The sequence below is a fragment of the Poecilia reticulata genome, linkage group LG23 (genome assembly GCF_000633615.1).
Source record: "Poecilia reticulata strain Guanapo linkage group LG23, Guppy_female_1.0+MT, whole genome shotgun sequence".
NCBI lineage: Eukaryota > Metazoa > Chordata > Actinopteri > Cyprinodontiformes > Poeciliidae > Poecilia > Poecilia reticulata.
Window position 1 is genome coordinate 15,946,511 of NC_024353.1, and position 19,119 is coordinate 15,965,629.

The window sequence follows — 19,119 nt, forward strand, 5'->3', positions numbered from 1 at the left end:
TTATGGGGGCAGTTTGTATCTAGTACAAATTGCTGTGAGAAGTCATCAAATGAAATGCAGTTAGCCGCAAAGGTAATAAAAGTTAATGAAAAATACTTCAATCATGAAAACCTCTTAGGAACTGTGCTTAAACCCTGCCACTAATTGACAATAAGCTAAGGGGAAACTGTTAATGAAGACCAGGCAGCTGGTATCACTCTGTCATTCTGATTAAATCAGATGGACAGAATGGCTGCTTTAAAGGAGTTGCTGCTTGAAATCATTCTTCCTTTGCAAACCATGGCTACCTCCAAGCAAACACATGCTGTTTTTACGTCTTTGCTTCAACTCTCAAGACTGCACCAAAAGCTTTGTTCCAGGAGAGACGTTTAGCTGCTGCAAAAACAGCTTTAAGAAACCCAAGAAGATGCCAGGAAATTGTTCTAAGGGAGATTTAACTCGGGGAAGTGGTGACCAAAAAAGTGAACTCTGGTGCAGTTTGAATGCATATGTGTACGCCAAGCGGAACGGAGGCCGCTCCAATTATAGGAAGCAGACTATAACACAGGGCATTCTGGGTAAATACAACCAAAACAAATGCTAACATCTAGCACTAGCCGGAGAAATGGCTTGTCTTTTGCCAAAGACGAAATTGAAATCCTACAGCCACTAAAATCTGACTCTACGCTATTTTTCTATTTCATGAAGAAGGATGTTGCACTCAATTTCTTCTTCAAACGTTTTCATGTTGTTTTCTTCAGTGGCTCTTGGTGCAGCGCCACTACAGGCGAGGAGGTGAACAGGTCTTTCAAAGGATTTGGTTTATTTTTACACAGTGCAGTGTGAAAGAACCACACTATCTGGAAGTGGAACAAATGTTGTAATTTTTACCCCAATCAAACAGAGTCAACCGGACTGTCAGGGGTGAAAGCACCCTAAAACTCTGCCATGAGTAGAGAATAGCATCAAAATATCTCCCAAGAGCAACTTTGTCTATTGATGCAGGAACAATTTAGTGATGATATTTTTTTCCCTACTATATTGCAATTGAGCACTGGTTGAAAAGGCAAAAGGAATGACTAAGACCCTGTTCATACAGGGACGCTTTTAGGCATATCTGAAGTTTGTTTTGTATTTTAGACTGTGCGTCCACACAGATCTGGGGTGTGAGACACCAGAAATTAGCATTTTTGAAATTGGGTCTCGGAGTGGATACGTTTCCATGTGTACATGCCAGCTGAGTCTTGCTGGAGGTGTGGCTCTGTTGAAGTTTTAAACGACTGGATCTTATTACACTCTGCCGCTAACGTTTAGCCATGTCCTAAGTAATGTGCCAGCTCAATGAAGTTTATACCGGAAATTGGGTATGCTATAAACAACCATGTGGGGAATAGGGCAGGAACATCTTTAGGAGCAAGAAAATATATTAAACATTCTTCTTGCTCCAAGTTTAAGTGCTCAATATATTGAAGCGCAACCAATATGGACAGAATGGCTTCACTTCTTCTGTTGCGATTGCCAACGCGACAAAAATCCTAAAACAGCTCAGAATATCAACATCATCGTTCACAACATTTTCTTCTTCTTCTGTTTGCTGATTGGCCAAGTTGAAATTCAATCAGAGAAGTCAAACTCAATGAGAGAAATCCCAGAGAGAGAACTCAAGGGAGATGAGAAATGAGCACAATTGCATAGGAAGGCGATAACCAGGCTAGGAACAAACATACTTATGTATAAAACAGTATTTTCTTTATTGTAGTAATAATAGTGGAAGGTTTGAAATAACTCTTTGACGTATTTTAGCTTACTGTACTGACATGAAGTACATGAGTGCAGCTTAAATCTGAACATAAATCATTGCTCAGACGGGCTTATGCATAATCTGAGAGACTCTTTGAGTGTCTTGACTTGTTGATTGATTCTTGTAGTTGTGCAGCTTATTTTATTCCATTACATATCCTTTTTTCCCCCTTCTTCCTCCAGTAATGTTCAAGCGCCCTCCTGATGTTGAAATATAGAAGACACAGTGAGAGAATTGGAGGGAAGCAGCAGTGTCAGTGCTGCAGTCTGCTCTCACCTTCATCACCGAAATGTATTGTAGTATGTGCAGCAGTTTAATCGTGAGGCATTGTCTATCCTCTCTAATAAAAGATGACAGCCAAACCGTGTCCTCGAGCTTCTGTAATTGCCACGCTGGTTCTGATCTCTAAGTAATAAGTAGCCTCGTTTGTTATAATTATGCGCATTTACAGAAATGTCAGTCTTCCTTTCTTTTTTTCTCTTTCCCCAACTTCCAGAAATCTCATTTAGGGAGCAAGGGTCGCCGAGTGGGTTTGGTGTAATTGCAGCTTGGCGGATCAATGCTCTCTTCCCTCCGCTGCCCTTCAACGCGGCCTGTCTTACGTAACCCCGAGCCCAGGGAGCCAATCAGTCCGCGATCCGATGGAAATCAATGCCAACCCACTGCAACTCTAAATGAATGCTGTTTGTTGTGAATTAAATGTTAAAGATGAGATCCATTCAGCAAAAGGAAGGAGGGAGTCTGGCTTTCAAGAAAAAAATAAAATCCAGATGAAAGTATTTCAAGTTAGACAGCTACCTCTGTCGATGCGGTCGTTAGTATGCTTACTGCGTTCTGCCTGGGTTCCAGTTCCTGGTGCTAAACTCGCATAGAAGCTGCGAAACAGTTCCGAGTTGGCTGCTTTTGTTTCAGCTTTTAATATCGCGAAGTTACTTCACACGCTTTAGCTGAAATCCGTTGTTTGTGTTATTAAAGTCATAACTTCAGAGACGGAGACGTTTCATTTAGAGCTAGAAAAAATCTCAAAGAGCAACTGGAAGTGGTGAGCAGAGTAAAAGAACTAAGACCATCAATATGCCTTATTTCTCATTATGCAAAACAGCACACTTAGGATCAAAAGTAAAATAAATTAAAGAAACAATTAAATACCATTATAAAAAATGATGCCTGTTCATCTTCATAATGCATAAAAATAATTGATTTCAAAGAAATGGTTTTCTTTGACATCTGTTTAATAATCCCTTATTTATATAGGAAAATATCTTGAGATTCATTGTCTCATTTACAAGAGATGCTGCATACATCAACAACAAATGACATGAAAAAATTTCATTTTTTCATGTCATTTGAAAAAATGTTAATACATTTATTTGAAAAAGTTAATAAATATAATTTATTAACTTCTAATAATCAATACCATACATTATCAACTGAGTTGATACAAGATGATTAAAAGTACAAGGGCAGGAAATAAGGGTAGGACAGGGAGGACGTGGTGATATATGGGTCTCAAATATGAGATAATAAGTTTTCCTACAGTGCTCATGATAGCTGGAACATAAACTGAAAGCAGACATTCCTTGCAGTGTAATGCAATATTAGTCACTGACCATAATAACTGTATTAATTTACTATATTGGCCCAAATTTTCTGTGGATCCCTAAACATTCTGTTTCAGCTGAGATTTTTTTTCTTTCTCTCAAAAATAACACTACAGCTCGCAGGCATTTTTGTTTTGTAATTTCATTAGGCTGCAATACATTCCTAACACCACAAGGGGAGCTACAACTCCGATAGATCTCCCATTTTCTTTATTAAATGTATTGCGAGTAAACTGAACAAAACATCTTTATTTTATTATTGTTGTTTTTTTTTTACAAAATATATAATATATATAATATATAATATTTTAAAATTATAATTTTATAATTTTATAATACTTCTCCAGTGATTAGAACTAAATGTACATATTCTGTGACAAATCAAAAAATACTGTATTAAGATGAATATTTTGTGTCAGAATAAGAATGGCTTTATTTGGCCAGGAAAACAAGAAATTTAACCTTGGATTTCTGTTGGAGGGGAAAAATAATACAAAAAATAAAGAAAGACATGTTTGTATGTGTGTATGTACACACGTACACACAAAATGCCTGTTTTAAAGGTGGGTTGTGGTCAGTATAACAACCATTTGCTGACCTAAAGTTAAATCCAGATTTTCAAAAGCGATTTCATTACCTTCTGTTAGCTTATACACAAACTCCTAGCAGTGAAAGCTTAAATCAGGCCAAGTTATTAAAACCTCTGCCTAATATCCCTCTGGCTGCTTTATTAGGTTATGTTTGCACAGATTATGAATGTTATGCTGATGAAATAATTACTGTGTGTGAATAAACACAACCTTGATCAAGGAAAGCCAAGGTGGACGGTGTTGAGTGCAGTAGTGGCTTATTTCTCCCTCTGAAGGCAGCTAATGACTGCAGCAGCTCCGGTCAGAGACCTGGATCTGTTGGTGTGATTATAGTCCTTCATCTCTGCCATGAGGAAACCCTCTCTCCCCCTTACACACACATGCATGGACACACAAATAAAGGCTCGCTGTCAGCCATGATGCACAACCATCTTCTCCTGAGAGCTTTTAGACTGCGTGCCTGTTACCAGATCAGCTAGAAGAGGGGAAATGGAGAGTCAATGAAAAGGAAGGAAGATGGATAGTTCCAGCGTTTAATCTAAGAAGAAGGACTCGGGTTTTTGTCACTGTTTTGTTGCAGTTGAAAAAATACCTAATAATATGTCTGAGCCCAACTGTGATGGTGAGATGACAAGCGTTAATCACCACAACTAAGAAAAAAGGTTGACAAAAAAAAAGACAATGAATGAAAATTTGTAAGTTTATGTATTATTATACAGGACAAGGCTTCCCTAGGACGTTTTCTAGTGTTAGGGTTAGAAACAGATGTAGCCACCTACCATGTTTCTGAGGTAAAAAAAAAAAAAAACAGTTAAAGTTGACAGAAATTTTTAAAATATCATTAGGTAATTACGTGTTATTGGAAGACATTTTTAACAATACTTAAACACCAGCTATAGTCTTAAAAAAGGCAAATATAAAAAAATACAATTAAAATAAATATCAATATTTTTTTAATTCAGTTTCATCCTAATTAAAGTGTCAATCCCTTATCCATGACTTGTCACTTTGTTTATTGAAGTGTGTAGACCGTCTGTGTGTCATTTCGTCCTTGCTTCGGTGTGTCTGTAGGTTTGTGTGGGAGTTCCTGTCTTATTGCCATGCTCTCCTTACACAAACGCTTATGCAACCATGCAACCTGGTGACTGATCTCCCTTTTGCAGTCTGCGCATAAGTGTGTGTGTGTGTGCGTGCGTGTGTGTGTATGTTCTTGTTTATGGTACATGTAGAGGGCATTTACAACTAATTTCACCAACAAAAAGAGGTTATATGTGGGAAGTGAGGACATTTTCCTTGGCCTCACTTTGGAATGTGCTCAGCTGGTTAAGTTAAGAGGTCTGGTGTAAATTAGGTTTTGGTTTATGGTAAAAAATGATCAGCACTTGTTGCACTTTATCAAGTCTAGAGGACATCATAGCGCTTCACACTGCATTAAATCATTCACCCATTCACACACACATTCATCCACACACACATTAATGATAGGGTTAAGGAAAGTGTCTGGGTTAGACATAAATGCAGTTACTACTCAAAGTTCTGATTTGGATACAAGTACAAGAATGCGTGTGTGGGTGTGTGCGTGCGTGTGTGTGCTTTATCCCTTTCCTGTCATTCCCAGACAAGCTTCTCGTGAAAACCGACTGTCCTCTTTGAAGAGCAACAGAGAGGATTAGCAGTTAATTCTGATCCCCCTCTTTTCCAGAAACTTCATTAGTTTGACTTCAATAAGCTCTAATCTGATCTGTCGCCATGACGACGCCTAACAGATGCTAAAGGCGGCAGGGTTTGCCCTTGCTGATGTTTTTGTCTGTGTTCAATGCACTATTTTTTATGTCTGTGTTGTTGTCAGAGGCTTAGTTTTAAAACATGCTGGATAGAGGCAATTCTTGAAAAAGTAACCTGATGCAATGAAACTGTTTTTAAATTATCTTTGTATTTTTATGTCAAAGTGCCGTACCTTGAAAAAGTATGACCCTATAAACTTTTCCACGTTTTATTGAGATTTTTTTGTGACATACGGGGACAAAGCTGTACAAAATTATAAATAGGAAGTAAAACAACAGGTTATTTTTACACATAAATTTGAAGATGTAACCCGTCTTGAGTCTATACTTTATAGAAATACATTTGTACTGTAGTTTACAAGTTCTTTTAGATTTGAATATGTCTTTGCAAAATGACTCAACAAGAAGAATATAGATGTTACAGAGCAGCATAGGATGCTGCCATTTACGGATTGATATTAAAGTTATTCAGCAATAGGGGTCAACAGTATTGTCACAAGATGATAAGATGAAGGAAGCTAATGAAAAAAAAAAAGCACAATTATTAGCGATGGCCTTTAGTGGGGCATCGACTGAAAGATCTATAAAACAGTTTGTTTGGAAGTAGAGTCAGAGTTAAGAGTGGTGGGATTGTGATGTGATGCACTTCACTAATACAGACTTCTTTCATAAGTTCATAATTGTGGGAAGTGAGGACATTTTCCTTGGCCTCACTTTTTTTCAGTTGGAATGCGCTCAGCTGGTTAAGTTAAGAGGTCTGGTGTAAATTAAGTTTTTTGCTTTATGGTAAACCAAAACCTAATGGTTTGGTTTATGGTTCAAGTAACTAACAAGAATAACTAATTCTTGTCTGAATTAGTTCTTGAACGAACTAATTCAGATAAGATCGTAATTAGTTCGTTCATGCTGCAGTGAAAAAGTCAGATAAAAAAATCAGATTTAGGTCAAATTTAGGAAAAAATTAAATTCAATTTACATTCCACTTGGGGGAAAAAAAATAAAATTGGATTTAGGCCACATTTGCATGCTGCGAGAAGGCAACCTCAGACTTTTTTTTTGTCTACTTGAGTTGTGGTTCTGCAGCTCCTCCAGAGTAACCTTTAATTCCTGGTTGCTTACTCTCACCTGAAACACACTGTCTCCAAGGTAAAACATGGTGGCGACAGCTTAATGCTGTGGGGATCATTTTCTTTTGCTGCAGCTGGAAATGTGGTCAAAGTTGATTTGAGTAGGGGGTCCCTGAACTTAAATGCACGCCACACTTTTCAGACATGTATTTCCAGAACCATTTTCAAATACTTTCTCAAGATAATGGCATCTTTGCTAAATAATGATTTTGTAAACATTGAAGCATTCTTTTTTCTTTTTTTAAATATCAAGCGTAAAGCGTAAATCAAAGAGGAACACTAAAATCCCTTCAGACCTTTTTGATCAAGACCACTTCAACAGAATACACAGGCTGACGTAGAAAATGTCCTCCACCAGGGGGAGCCATGAGTTTGCCTAATAGCAGATAAAACACAGCTCACCTGGATAAACTGTGCATCATTTATACCTGAACAAGTTATTTCATGTGGCAAAGAGTCATAAAACATAAAAGCAGTTATTGCAAGAATCTCCCAGAGGGGAGAAGTTTTATATGAACTTGAGTTTTTCTTGGATCAGATGGGAGATTTTCCCAGATGATTTCCATCTGCAAACACTAAGAGCATTTGGTTTATTGATGCTTGGGCTAAAACAGCAAATGAAACCAGGATTAGACATTCTCACTCCTCTGCACCATGGAGTGGGCTTCCCAGCTTCTTACTAAGTTTTTTTTAAGAAAAGTATTGAATGTTTGAAAACATGATGCATGCTTTAGCTCTGTTGGAACGCATGCGCGCGCACGTGCGTGTGTGTGTGTTGCACATGCCTCACAGGCTATGACTGGAAACCTCTCTACCTCATAAATAACCTGAAGTGCTGACCCATAAACCCCCCAGCGTCTTGCCGTATATTTCGATGAAAAGGACAGCCATGCAGGCATATTTTTGTTGGTGGGTCTTTTTCCAGTTGTTTACACACACACACACATTATCTCTCTGGCCTCAGGGTGTCGGGGGGAGAGCTGTTTGACCGAATCGTGGAAAAAGGATTTTACACAGAGAAGGATGCGAGCACGCTGATCCGACAAGTTCTGGATGCTGTGAACTACCTGCACAAGATGGGGATCGTGCACCGGGACCTGAAGGTTAGACTGGCATACACACGCATGCACACGCACACACACACACACACACACACACACACACACACACACACACACACACACACACGCTTATGTGCATTCACCTATTCCATTTAAAATTCATTGGAGTAATCTGTTCTCACTTGACATTACAATTAGGGGTCAACATGTCACCTGCCAGCTGTTGGAAACAGAAAAGTGCAAAATAAAGCTCTTTAGTTTGAAGAAAAAGCTATTTTTTTTAAAGTTCTAAAGTTGAAGCTTGCCAATTTTGATAAAAAATATGTCAAATCAGCAGTAAACTACCGTTCTCTTCAAAGCTATTCAAATACCTTCACCTTTTTCACACTACAAACTTCAGTGTATTACATTGGAATTTTATGCAACGGAAAGTAGGAAAATTATGAAGGTGTTCTAAGTGTTTTGCAAGCAGGAATCTGAGAAGTGTGGAGTGTCTTTTCTAATAATCGACCTTACTCTGTCCCATAATAGCAATAAATCTGGCCTTTATGGAAGTGTGGCAAGAAAGCCGTAAGAAGTTATGTTTGATGTTTGCTTCTATGGAGGACAGATGCCACCAAAATTGGCAATTGAAGAAATGTCATAATAAAGTAATTGTGATAAATATTGTATTAAAAAGAAAAAATGAAACTTTCACTACTTATTTGATTATAAAGTGCAATTGGTGTCTAATTGTTTTTATTGGTTTATTTTTTTAATTTTATGTTTATATTTATTTTCTCACTTTTTCATATTCTGTATTGACATTTTTTTTAATTACTGACTTTTTAAATTATACTTTGATTTATTTTCTCAGACAATGCAAAGCGGAAATATTCCAGGAGAAAATAGAATCAATGTATGATAAAGAAAAGTGACTGTAAATAAAAAAGCACTAAATAAATACAGAATATGGGAAAACAATAAATAATAAAGTAAAATGTGACAGCAAATGTTGCTCTGGACAGATAAGATAAAAAATGAACAAAGCTGGTCAAGTCTTTATGCCAAGAGTTTAGCATATTAAAGGGAACTTCAGACAAAATACACAACAAACTTCAGATTTGTGCTTGCAATAAAATATTTCTTGTCCTTTCACTTGTACAAAGTACAAAAATATCAAACCTTCACAGAACAGCTGTGTTAGATGAAATGACACACTGTGTTTGCTGAATAGGTGTCTTCTAAGGTTTGATGCTTGTATTGAATTTTATTTAGGCGTAGCACAAATTTTAGATTTTCATTTGTAAATATTTTTGAAACGCATGTTTGCTTTAACATACCAGAAAAAACACAACAAAGTTTTTCCAATAAAAATGTTGTAGGGTTTTTATTGGAAAAACCCTACAAAATATGATGAGGTTTATATGGAAGCCCACGTCTGACATGAAAGGAAAAAATAAACGCCCAACAGGAAGTCATCATTTCTACTAAAATATAGTAGAACAGGCACAACCATCTGTTCTTTTACAGTCATAATCATGAGATAATTTTTACTTTCTAAATCATAATTATGAGATACAGTCATAATTATGAAGTTCAAAGTCATAATTATGAGATACTGAAGCAAACCTTTTTTATCTCATAATTATGAATTTGAAAGTCATCATTAGAAATATTAGAACTTGTAATGATGACTTTCTGTTGGGCTTTTATGTTTTTTCTTTCGTGTCCAAAATCGGCTTCCGTAGGGTTTGACAAAATGTGGGCCTTTCCAGGGTGTGAGAATGCTTTTCCAAGACAAAAAGTCTCTGTTTTCTTCACTGATGTATAAATTCATCCATTAGAAAGCAGTGGATGTGAAAAAACATTATTTTATTCCATTCTGCCTTCCTGCAGCCAGAGAACCTGTTGTATTTCAATCCACAAGACGAATCTAAGATCATGATAAGTGACTTTGGTCTGTCAAAGATGGAGGGCAGTGGCGACGTCATGTCCACAGCCTGTGGGACGCCAGGATACGTGGGTAAGCCAGTCGGACCTCCCACATTTTTAACATTTAATTTTTACCCCATTAATCAATATAGCTGTTTGAACTCACAAAGAGAAGACGATCTCATGTCAGCCAGTGGTAAATAGCTGTAGTTGAATAGCACCAGAGGACCCTAAACCACTTCACATTACATTTAACAACCACACAGTATCACATCTGCACCTCATTAATATAATCTTGCTATGATCTCCAGCAAATTTTTTTGGTTGCCTGTATAGATCCAAATACTAGCATTTTTGCTAACAAGACAGCTGCAATGACTTCATCAAAGCATCACTACGTATAACTATATGGTCACTCCATGCTTCAACCAGGACCTTGACTTACTCTTTATAAACTGCCACACCAGCCTACAGGAGGTCTTGTTCTCTATTGTTCGCTGCTTTGTGCACCAGAGTAACTCACCAAGATCCATCACCGACACGTTTCCCAGGTTTTTCGTTCTGATTTTCTGTCGTTGTTGTACCGTTATCTTCCTGTGAAAAGGTGGCTTCAAATATCTTCATTTTGCCGTCCGTTCTTGTCCGTTTGTGTGCATGCATTGCAGAAGAAGAGATCATACATGGGTGTAGAGTCTTAGTCATCCCGAACACATCGCAGCTGAACATTTTTTGTTTCACTTTTTGTTCAAGAAGTTTCTTTAGTTCTGAACATGGTGGGAAGCATCAATCTTATAAGTTTAGACTTACTTAAATGACTATCAGCTATTAGCTATGTTTACATCAAAATGTCATGCAAATTCTGAACAAACTTTTAAAATGCTGCAACAAAAGAAAAACTAAGTTAGCCATGTTTCCGTCTACTAGTTTGGAGCAAATCCGCCAGACTATGCAAAGTGTGATTTTGTCAGATGGTGACTGCAAGATGGAGAGGTTGCAAGTAAGAATAGAGCACACATCTTAGAAAAATGGAGACTTCTTCCCTCCAACCTGGAGGCTTAAACTTAGAAAAGGTTCTATGGTTCGCACCTCTGGTAAGACACAGACCTGCCAGTGGATGGGAGCGTTCACTACGTCAGAACTTATCTGGCAAATGTGTTTCCGCCTCCCCTCCAGCATTAACTCCTTTACAACTGAAACTGGTCAGATTCCTGGAACCCAGCACGGCTTCACTGGGTTTGTGCTTGAAAAACACTTTGTTGACACATTTTCTTTGTTATTGGTCTAATGATTCCAGTGCATTCAAACACACACACACACACAGCACTCCAACTTTCCACTTCTTTTTTTTACCATATTTGCACAAAACCTTCATTCACATTTCTCTCCGGTCGGCCTGTTGCCGTCTTCAGAGGAAGTTAAAATGTAGCGGCTGTAAAATAGCTGAAAGTGTTGTTGCAAAAGCAATGAAACTCCATATTGGGTTTTGATTATTATCCCTGATTTATTTATGCCAATAACAACAGCTCACAAACATTGCATGTACCCTTCAGCTTCTTGCAAGTTTATCATCTTTTGAGCTCAGTTTTCTTCACAAAATACCTCAAGATCAGTCATGTTAGATAAATAGTGCCTGTGAACGACACCTTTTGAGTCCAGCTATAAGTTCTCATTTGGATTTATGTCGGGACTTTGACTGCACCATTCTAACAGATTCCTGTTCTTCAAAAGTAAGCAGTCTGTTATAGATTTTTCTTCATGTTTTTATAGTTGTCTGGCTGGAAAGTGAATTTGCAACAACATATCTGATACTGAACAGGGCAGAGTGATGTGGACTTAAATTTGATCGCAATATCTGACGATGAAACATATAGAGAAAACTATAAACCAAAATTCTTATTACATTAAGAAATTTGTCACGCTAAGCGATACGATAAATGCCCACGCCTGTGCTGAAGACAGTTTTAGCAGAGATTCCACCAGGAATCGTGACCTCAGCGTGTAAAAATCGTCTTAAACCCAAATCCGGGAAAACAGAAACACTCACACAGGCCTTCACAGTGAGTCAGAACGGGCCAGTAAACACCACCGTGTACACATTCCCCAACAGGTGTCGGGTCTCCCTTCATGTCTGGGATGTTCAGGCTCACATCTGAACTGGACAAACAAATGTTTTTCTCTGTCAGGTAGAATCCTGAAGCCGTGAGAACCTGGAGCTCCAGCAGCAGCTTTCCCACCATAAAACCAGCTGCCATGTGATTTCCATTTGGACAGACATGATGTGTCTGCATGTTTTCCCTCTTGTCATGCCCATTAAACTGTTTTTATGTAAAAAAACAAACAAAAAAAACAGTTTTATGTAAAAGTCACATGCAACACTAACACATGAGGTCCATTACTGGCTTTTTGCCTTTGTCTTTCTCAGCTCCGGAGGTTCTTGCACAGAAGCCGTACAGCAAGGCGGTGGACTGCTGGTCCATCGGAGTGATCGCCTACATCCTGTGAGTACCAGCCCTCCTCACAATGTTGCACCACTCCTCAAAACATCATATCAGCCTCACACAGGCTCAGTAGATGAGTAGGTATGACACAGAAACCTCTGTCTGAAGACTATCCAGATAAATGATTATATTTTGTTTCAGGAGGCTGACTGGGCCTCCTGTTTTCCTACTAAGTTAAATTTGATTTATGGTTTTTAGGGAGGTACCAATCCACTCTTTTCATTTCCGATACTGATATCTGAGGTTTAGTATCGGCTGATACTGATCCGATGCAGAAAAGCAGATGAATTGACTTGAAACATTCCATTTTTTCTTAAACACAGTACATGTACTAAACTAGACATTTATTTAGTAACTATTTGCACCAGTACAGCAACACTCTGCCAACAGCTTCACAAGCTTGGTCAAACATGTTCAACACAACTTTTAATTTATTTAGTTAGTCCAATTACGAGTACAACAGCCAATGAAAAATAAATGTTACATAAACTGAAACTGACAAAAACAACAGGTTGACTAACTTGGTCAAACATGCAAAGATAAACTGCAACAAACCTTTCAAATGGTTCAGAGAGCAAGTTACAGTCATGATCAGCCCCCTGGTTGTGGCTGCTACTCTGCTTGCTTTTGAAATCATTTAACTAAAAATGTTTGGAAGTGTGTAATAAAATATGTATAAAACTATCAAAGCTTATAAGATTCTGCTGTTCGCTTGTTGTACATGGGTCTCGCTTCGTTGGCTTTTGAGAGTTTGTACGGTGACATCACAAGCTTTGAAGCTCACAGGACTAATTACCCCAAGCAGTTACACAATCGCAAGCAAACAAATATTTGGCAGCCAAACATGATCTTATCAGACCAGAGGAGATGAGATTTGTTTTCAACGTTTTTGACACTTTCCAAATACGAGCCAAGAAATGAAATTAAAAATCCAAAACAGCATTATTATTTGAACTAACTCGCTTCTTAGATTTTCCTCTGATCAGTAATGCAAGTATAATCATTTAATACGGTTGCTGATTGCTAAACAGATCAAAGACAGAAAATGATTGTTTATTCTCAATGAAACTTCAACATTTGCCTATTCAAAAAGCAAGCTGACATTTAAGGAATATTAGCATTTTCATGACGATACACTAACCATATATTTTGCACAATTCGTCTTGACAATGATAGTTCCTTAATGTGGTTTATTATATGATAGTTTATTAATGTGAAAACTTAAGAGTTGAGATCCTAAAATAGAACGTTGTGGAACTAAGATTATGAGGTTCTTTAAGGCTTAACGCTCAACAAGTGACTTTTACATGTTGATCTTTTTTTTTTTAGGATGAATTAGCACTTTTGCTTTTTTTTTTATTTCTTTTTCGTAAAACAAAATCATGACTGACGTTATGAAAGGCCTGAAAAAAAGCATGTGATCAATTCAGGTCAGCAAATTTTTTTTTTTTATTGCCAGTATGCAGCAAATTTTAATCAATCAATCAATCAATCAGGTTTATTTTTACAGTACATTCCAGCAACGGGGGGGGGGGGGGGAGTTTTTTAAAAAAACGTGACTTTTTAAAAAAAAGTTCTTTACATCAAAACGTTTTTGCGCTAGAATTAGGTGGTTTTTCAGCTGTAGAGGCATTTTGCAAAAAACTGCAACGGAAACATTTTTTACACATGACACCAGTTTTTATACAGCTTATCTGTAGCATCCTTGGACAATGAGTACCAGACTCTCACAGCATCGCACAGTTCATCCAAAGGTGAGTTTGTCATTCGTAAGAGTTGAATCCATAGCTGCTCTTTTTCCACAAAACGTTGCGTACATATGTAGCCGCTCCCAAGTAGAAGAGGCTTGTCGCTCCAACGCCTCGATAAGACATCAACATCTCCTCTGATGACCGAAATATGAATATATCTCATATTTTCATCATTCACCACTATGATTTTTAATTATTATAATATGAACAAGCTTATTCAGATGTGGCTTTGTGTTTTGCATTTAACAGAAACACGGCAATTGTAAAATTGTGTTTACTCAACACTAGCAGAATATCGAAAAAGCTTTGCACACATTGGTCAAAATGGTAACGGAAACGCAGCTGGTGTTTCTCAGCTTACTTTCTACCTCACTGCTCATCCTCACATATTCCTCTCCATATCATGTGGGTTATCAACAGAGTCAGATATTAAGGGTCAGAGGTCAGCATAACAGGAGTCAGAGGTGGGAGAGAGAGTTGCCAGGACAGTGATTGACGTGTTCCTTGTACTGACCGCTCAATCGATCATCTTTTTTTTTCTAAACTCCTGGCAGCACAGTGTGTGTGTGCGTGCGTGTGTGTGGGTGTGTGTGTGTGTGTGTGAGAGCAGGGAACAAGCAGCTTCCTGCTGATAATTAGCGCTGGGATTCAGTCCTTGTTAGCTTTTAGCTGCTGCTCAGGTGGAAAAGATTGCATCAAGTAATCATCCATGATAATCAGCCGAGATCTGTAGTGCGCGGTCATGGACGAGTGTTCAGGAGACACACACCAGGACGAAGGCGAGTCCTGGTGTGTGTGTTCATGTTAGCATGCGTGCTAGATGGAGTGGAGAGTCAGCAGAGTGACAGGTACGTCTTTAAGAAAATGGGAAAGCAGGGAAACGGACAGAACGCTTTTCTGTCTTCGCGGCAGGTACAGTCCCAATCCCTTTCTTCCTGGTGTGTTTTCCCCTTTCTTCCTGTTTTCCGATGTGAATCGATGGAGAACGGTATTTTAATGAGTTTTATGAAAGTCTCTCGGTGCGTCCAGCTCTTTGGTAATGAGGAGCAGATGATGTTTTTTTTTTTTTTTTTTTTTTTTTTTTTTTGTTGAGCAGCAGCTCTGACATTGTTCTTAGTTGGCTCATGTTGAACAATCAGACTGGAACGTCTTAATAAATAGTTTTTACCCAGACTGGAAACCAGTAATATGTTATTAATGGGATTAAAGTGATTCATTCTGCTGAGTAAGAGTAACCGTATACAGAGCCTCACAAAAAGTATTTATAAGTCAGGAACTTGGCCTCTTTTTGTCTTGTTACAATCACATGCATTCACATTGTCAATAAAACTGAACACTAAATAGTTTCTTTTTTGGCTAAATGACTGTTGTCTCCTGCAGGCTGTGTGGTTATCCTCCGTTTTATGATGAAAACGACTCTAAGCTGTTTGAGCAGATCCTTAAGGCCGACTACGAGTTCGACGCCCCATACTGGGACGACATCTCAGACTCCGGTGAGCCTCAGTCGTCTTCCTTCCTTCCTTCCTTCCTTCCTTCCTCGAGTGTTCAGCCATTTCCTTGCTGCCGTGGGCCTCACATGCATCACACACCACTTCTACATCACAATGTCTGACCTCATTCTACGGGAACGATCATGTTTATGTGCGTTTGTGACTTGGGTTATGTGTCGCCACCATGGTACCATGTGAACCAGCTGTGTGTGTTGATGTCTGTATTTCCTGATGATTAAGTGCTATTTGTGTTCTGTCAGGTAAAGCTGATGTTCACATAGTTTGCTCAGACCAGTTAAAGAAACAGTAACAACGTTTAGCCCAATGTAAAACCTCGCGTCCGCCTCTTAGAGCTCTTAGCCAATAGAAAGCCACATAGATTTGCTCTGTTCTAGTGGCATTCTGGGTAAAAAGCCTTGTCTGTGTTGATTTGACTATCAGTTTTGGATCGTTGTGGAGTTTATACCTTCAGCTGTTCTACGCTACACTCCCTGCAGTTCTAGCTTTTAAACAGCAGGTGTCACTGCAGATAAAATTTGCCTTTACTCGGCAGAAGAGGAAGAACATTCCAGATATCCAATTCACGTTTTGAGTTAGAGTTACTTTTATGCAATTTTGAGTTTGTGTAACATTTTGTAATAAAGATTCCCACTGTCCACATTCAACCATACAGAAACTTGTAAAAGCTAGCAGTCTTCTCCATGCCACTCCCTCTGCTTCGCAAGGATGTAACATTTATGAGGACAGAAAAGGCGGGGCCTGATTATATGTTAGCCTCTTTAATGGAATATCTTCCAAAGAACCAGTTGTCCTGTAGATTGTGTCCAATGGTTGCTATGGAGACTTAGTGATCCCAAGTAAGCTTTGGAGATTTAGCTGTGTTTGACTTTTAGGCAGGTGTCTAATGTCTGATGAAGATCAAACCCCTACCTTCCTCCGACGACTAATGTCTCCAATGAGTAAGGTCTTTCCGATTTTTAAGCGTAACTTTAAAAAATTGGTTTGTTGTGGCATGTCATATTAATAACCTCAAGGAAACAGGAAGTTATGAGCTTAAGTTGCATTTACAAACAAAAAATATTTGTTAAATTTAAGCAAATTCAATGTTTGTTTTTTTTCAGTGTTCAATCCATTATCTAAAGCTGCATATGCTTGCAGGCATTATCAATTTACACTGCTGTTCATCCCTATTTTTTGATTTATATTGTTTTATCTTTTCAGCCAAGGACTTTATCAGTTGTCTGATGGAGAAAGATCCGTCCAAGAGGTTCACCTGTGAACAGGCCCTCAGACATCCCTGGTGAGAGAAACACACAATGTGGAGGCACCGGCAGGATGGTTACAGGCAGCAAATGTATGTTTGTGTAAAAATATAAATGTATGTTTCAGGATCGCTGGGGACACAGCACTCTGCAAGAACATCCATGAGTCAGTCAGCCGGCAGATCAGAAAGAACTTTGCCAAGAGCAAATGGAGGGTAACTTTTGTCCATTACTGTCCATTATCACTGTTATTCAGTCTCCCTGCTGCATGTCTGCAGTTTTACTAGGTCCATTTCTATCAGATAGAAAGCTGCTCTGTGGTATTTTCACTGACTGAATGTAAGAATATTACAATTTCTGCGTTTTCCCATCTTCTCTCCTTCATTTTCCTCCCCAGCAAGCATTCAACGCCACCGCTGTGGTGCGCCATATGAGGCGACTACAACTTGGCAGCAGCATGGGCAGCAGTATGGACGCCTCCAACCCCAGGCCGAGCCAGACGCAGAGGCCGGCCCAAAGCCAGAGCCAAGCGGGCCAGAACCAAACCGCTCAGAGCCAAAACAGCGGCCAGGCGGCGCCAAGCCAGGCCACCAACGGCAACGCCAGCAAGAACTCCTCCATAGATAACAACGTAGCCGCTCCACGCAAAGAATGTGAGTCAGGAATGCCACAGGGACAGAAATGTCTGAGAGTGTGTTTGTGACTAGTGCAAAAGAAATTCCAACTAAAAGTGATACAAACAGAGACTGTAAGGTGTTCATTTTAACATCCACCCTTTGTTTTTCCATAACACTTATGAGGGAAAATAATAGAAAGGTAGTAGTGATCAAACCATCAGCAAGTCAAGATGGAAACTCTACAGCCTCTCCTGAGCCAGAGGGAAGGTCGGTATGGCTCATTAGAGAGAGCTGTTTGGAGGAAACCTCTCAAAAACATTGTAACAGAACGACTTTATGAAGCTTCTTTCAATTAAATCAGAAGCTGTTTGGAAAATTACCAATTTGAGGTTTTTTGGCCATGATGCATTGCACCATACTTGGAGAAAACCAAACAGCTCATCAGCGGAAAGATCTCATGCCAACCATCAAAGTCTTGGGTGCGTTTTGGTTTAGGTTATGTCTGACAACCAAATGTGTAGAAACCGTCGCTAAGCTTTGTCTCCTGTCACTAGGTCTCCCTGCGCCCGTCACCCCTTGCAGCCTGGCATCTGCCGCCTCTTCCCCGGCCGCCGGAACGGAGCTGAACCGGCCCCACCAGTCGGCGGTGCCCGCCCCGATGATGACAGAGACCAAGTGACGGCAGGTCCCGCGGGGCACCAGCTGGGAGGCCACAGCTCTGTGAGAACGAGAGAGTCTAAGGTTTCAACAACAACGTAAAAAAGAAAATGTGAAAGGGACGAGCAGAGAAGATTGCCACCGTACTCTTCACCGTCCTTCCCGCTCTTGGATGCGTTCTCTCTTGTTGGATATGCCGCCCAACTAGTTCCCCGCCCTGCTCGAAGGAGAGCAGAGGACTCCATTACCCACAAAACCCTTACGACGATTGACGCCGCCATTGCCATACGTTACGGCCACAAGGATAGTTTGCAGGATTCTTCTCGTAGCATCAAGGCATCCACTGACTCTCACCGAGCAAGTCTGCATGGTCGGCTGCTCTGTGCTTACGCTGCAACTTTTGGTGGGGGTGGGGCTTATGGAATCTGGGCTGTCCTGTTTCGGCTTATTCCGATTTTTTTTCTTTTTCAATTTTTGACTGTTGGCAACTGGATTGTTTGGTTCTTTCTTCTTCCTGTTCATTTTAAAGGCGGCATGTGTAACTTTCAGAGCATCGCCACTTTGGTGTGATTACTGTAAATAAGCCATAGCTGAGATAACTGACGAGGAGTCGGCCCCTTCATCGCTGTTGTTCTGTAGGCATTCCTCTCGATGACGCCCCGTTTCCCATAATTCCGTTGTCTCATATCACCTTCACTGCATTCTGTGTTTTGAATATCGATGCGAAACGCAGTCGGACCGTCTTCTGTGCAGCGAGCCCTCTTTGTTTGCGCAGACTCTACCGATGTTGATACGTTTGGGTGAAAGCCTCATGAAATCTCCTCAGCCGCTTGTTTTCGACGTTCACGCTTGCAGAAGTGCTTTAAAAGTACCATGTGACTGTTTGGAGATGTGGAGACATGCGCTTTATCTTTTTTGCACAGGGAAAGGTCAGACATGTTGCCTCTGACCAATTAGCTGCCATGCACACGGATTTATCAGACGGAG

The 19,119-nt window shown here is 39.5% G+C and overlaps 1 protein-coding gene across 2 annotated transcripts in view; it reads left to right on the forward strand.

The window, feature by feature from the left end:
- The window catches only part of camk1da (calcium/calmodulin-dependent protein kinase 1Da), a 60,240-nt gene extending 41,560 nt beyond the window's left edge, over positions 1-18,680 (forward strand). Inside the window, exons 5-12 of one of the 2 annotated variants that reach the window (XM_008401451.2) lie at positions 7,847-7,985; positions 9,822-9,948; positions 12,280-12,355; positions 15,487-15,599; positions 16,818-16,896; positions 16,986-17,073; positions 17,256-17,511; positions 18,030-18,154. In XM_008401451.2, the coding sequence (XP_008399673.1) occupies positions 7,847-7,985; positions 9,822-9,948; positions 12,280-12,355; positions 15,487-15,599; positions 16,818-16,896; positions 16,986-17,073; positions 17,256-17,511; positions 18,030-18,154 (1,003 nt within the window). Of the gene's footprint in view, positions 1-7,846; positions 7,986-9,821; positions 9,949-12,279; positions 12,356-15,486; positions 15,600-16,817; positions 16,897-16,985; positions 17,074-17,255; positions 17,512-18,029 lie in introns of both variants that reach the window. The other variant, XM_008401450.2, reaches the window with a different exon arrangement.
- Positions 18,681-19,119: the final 439 nt, after the last annotated feature.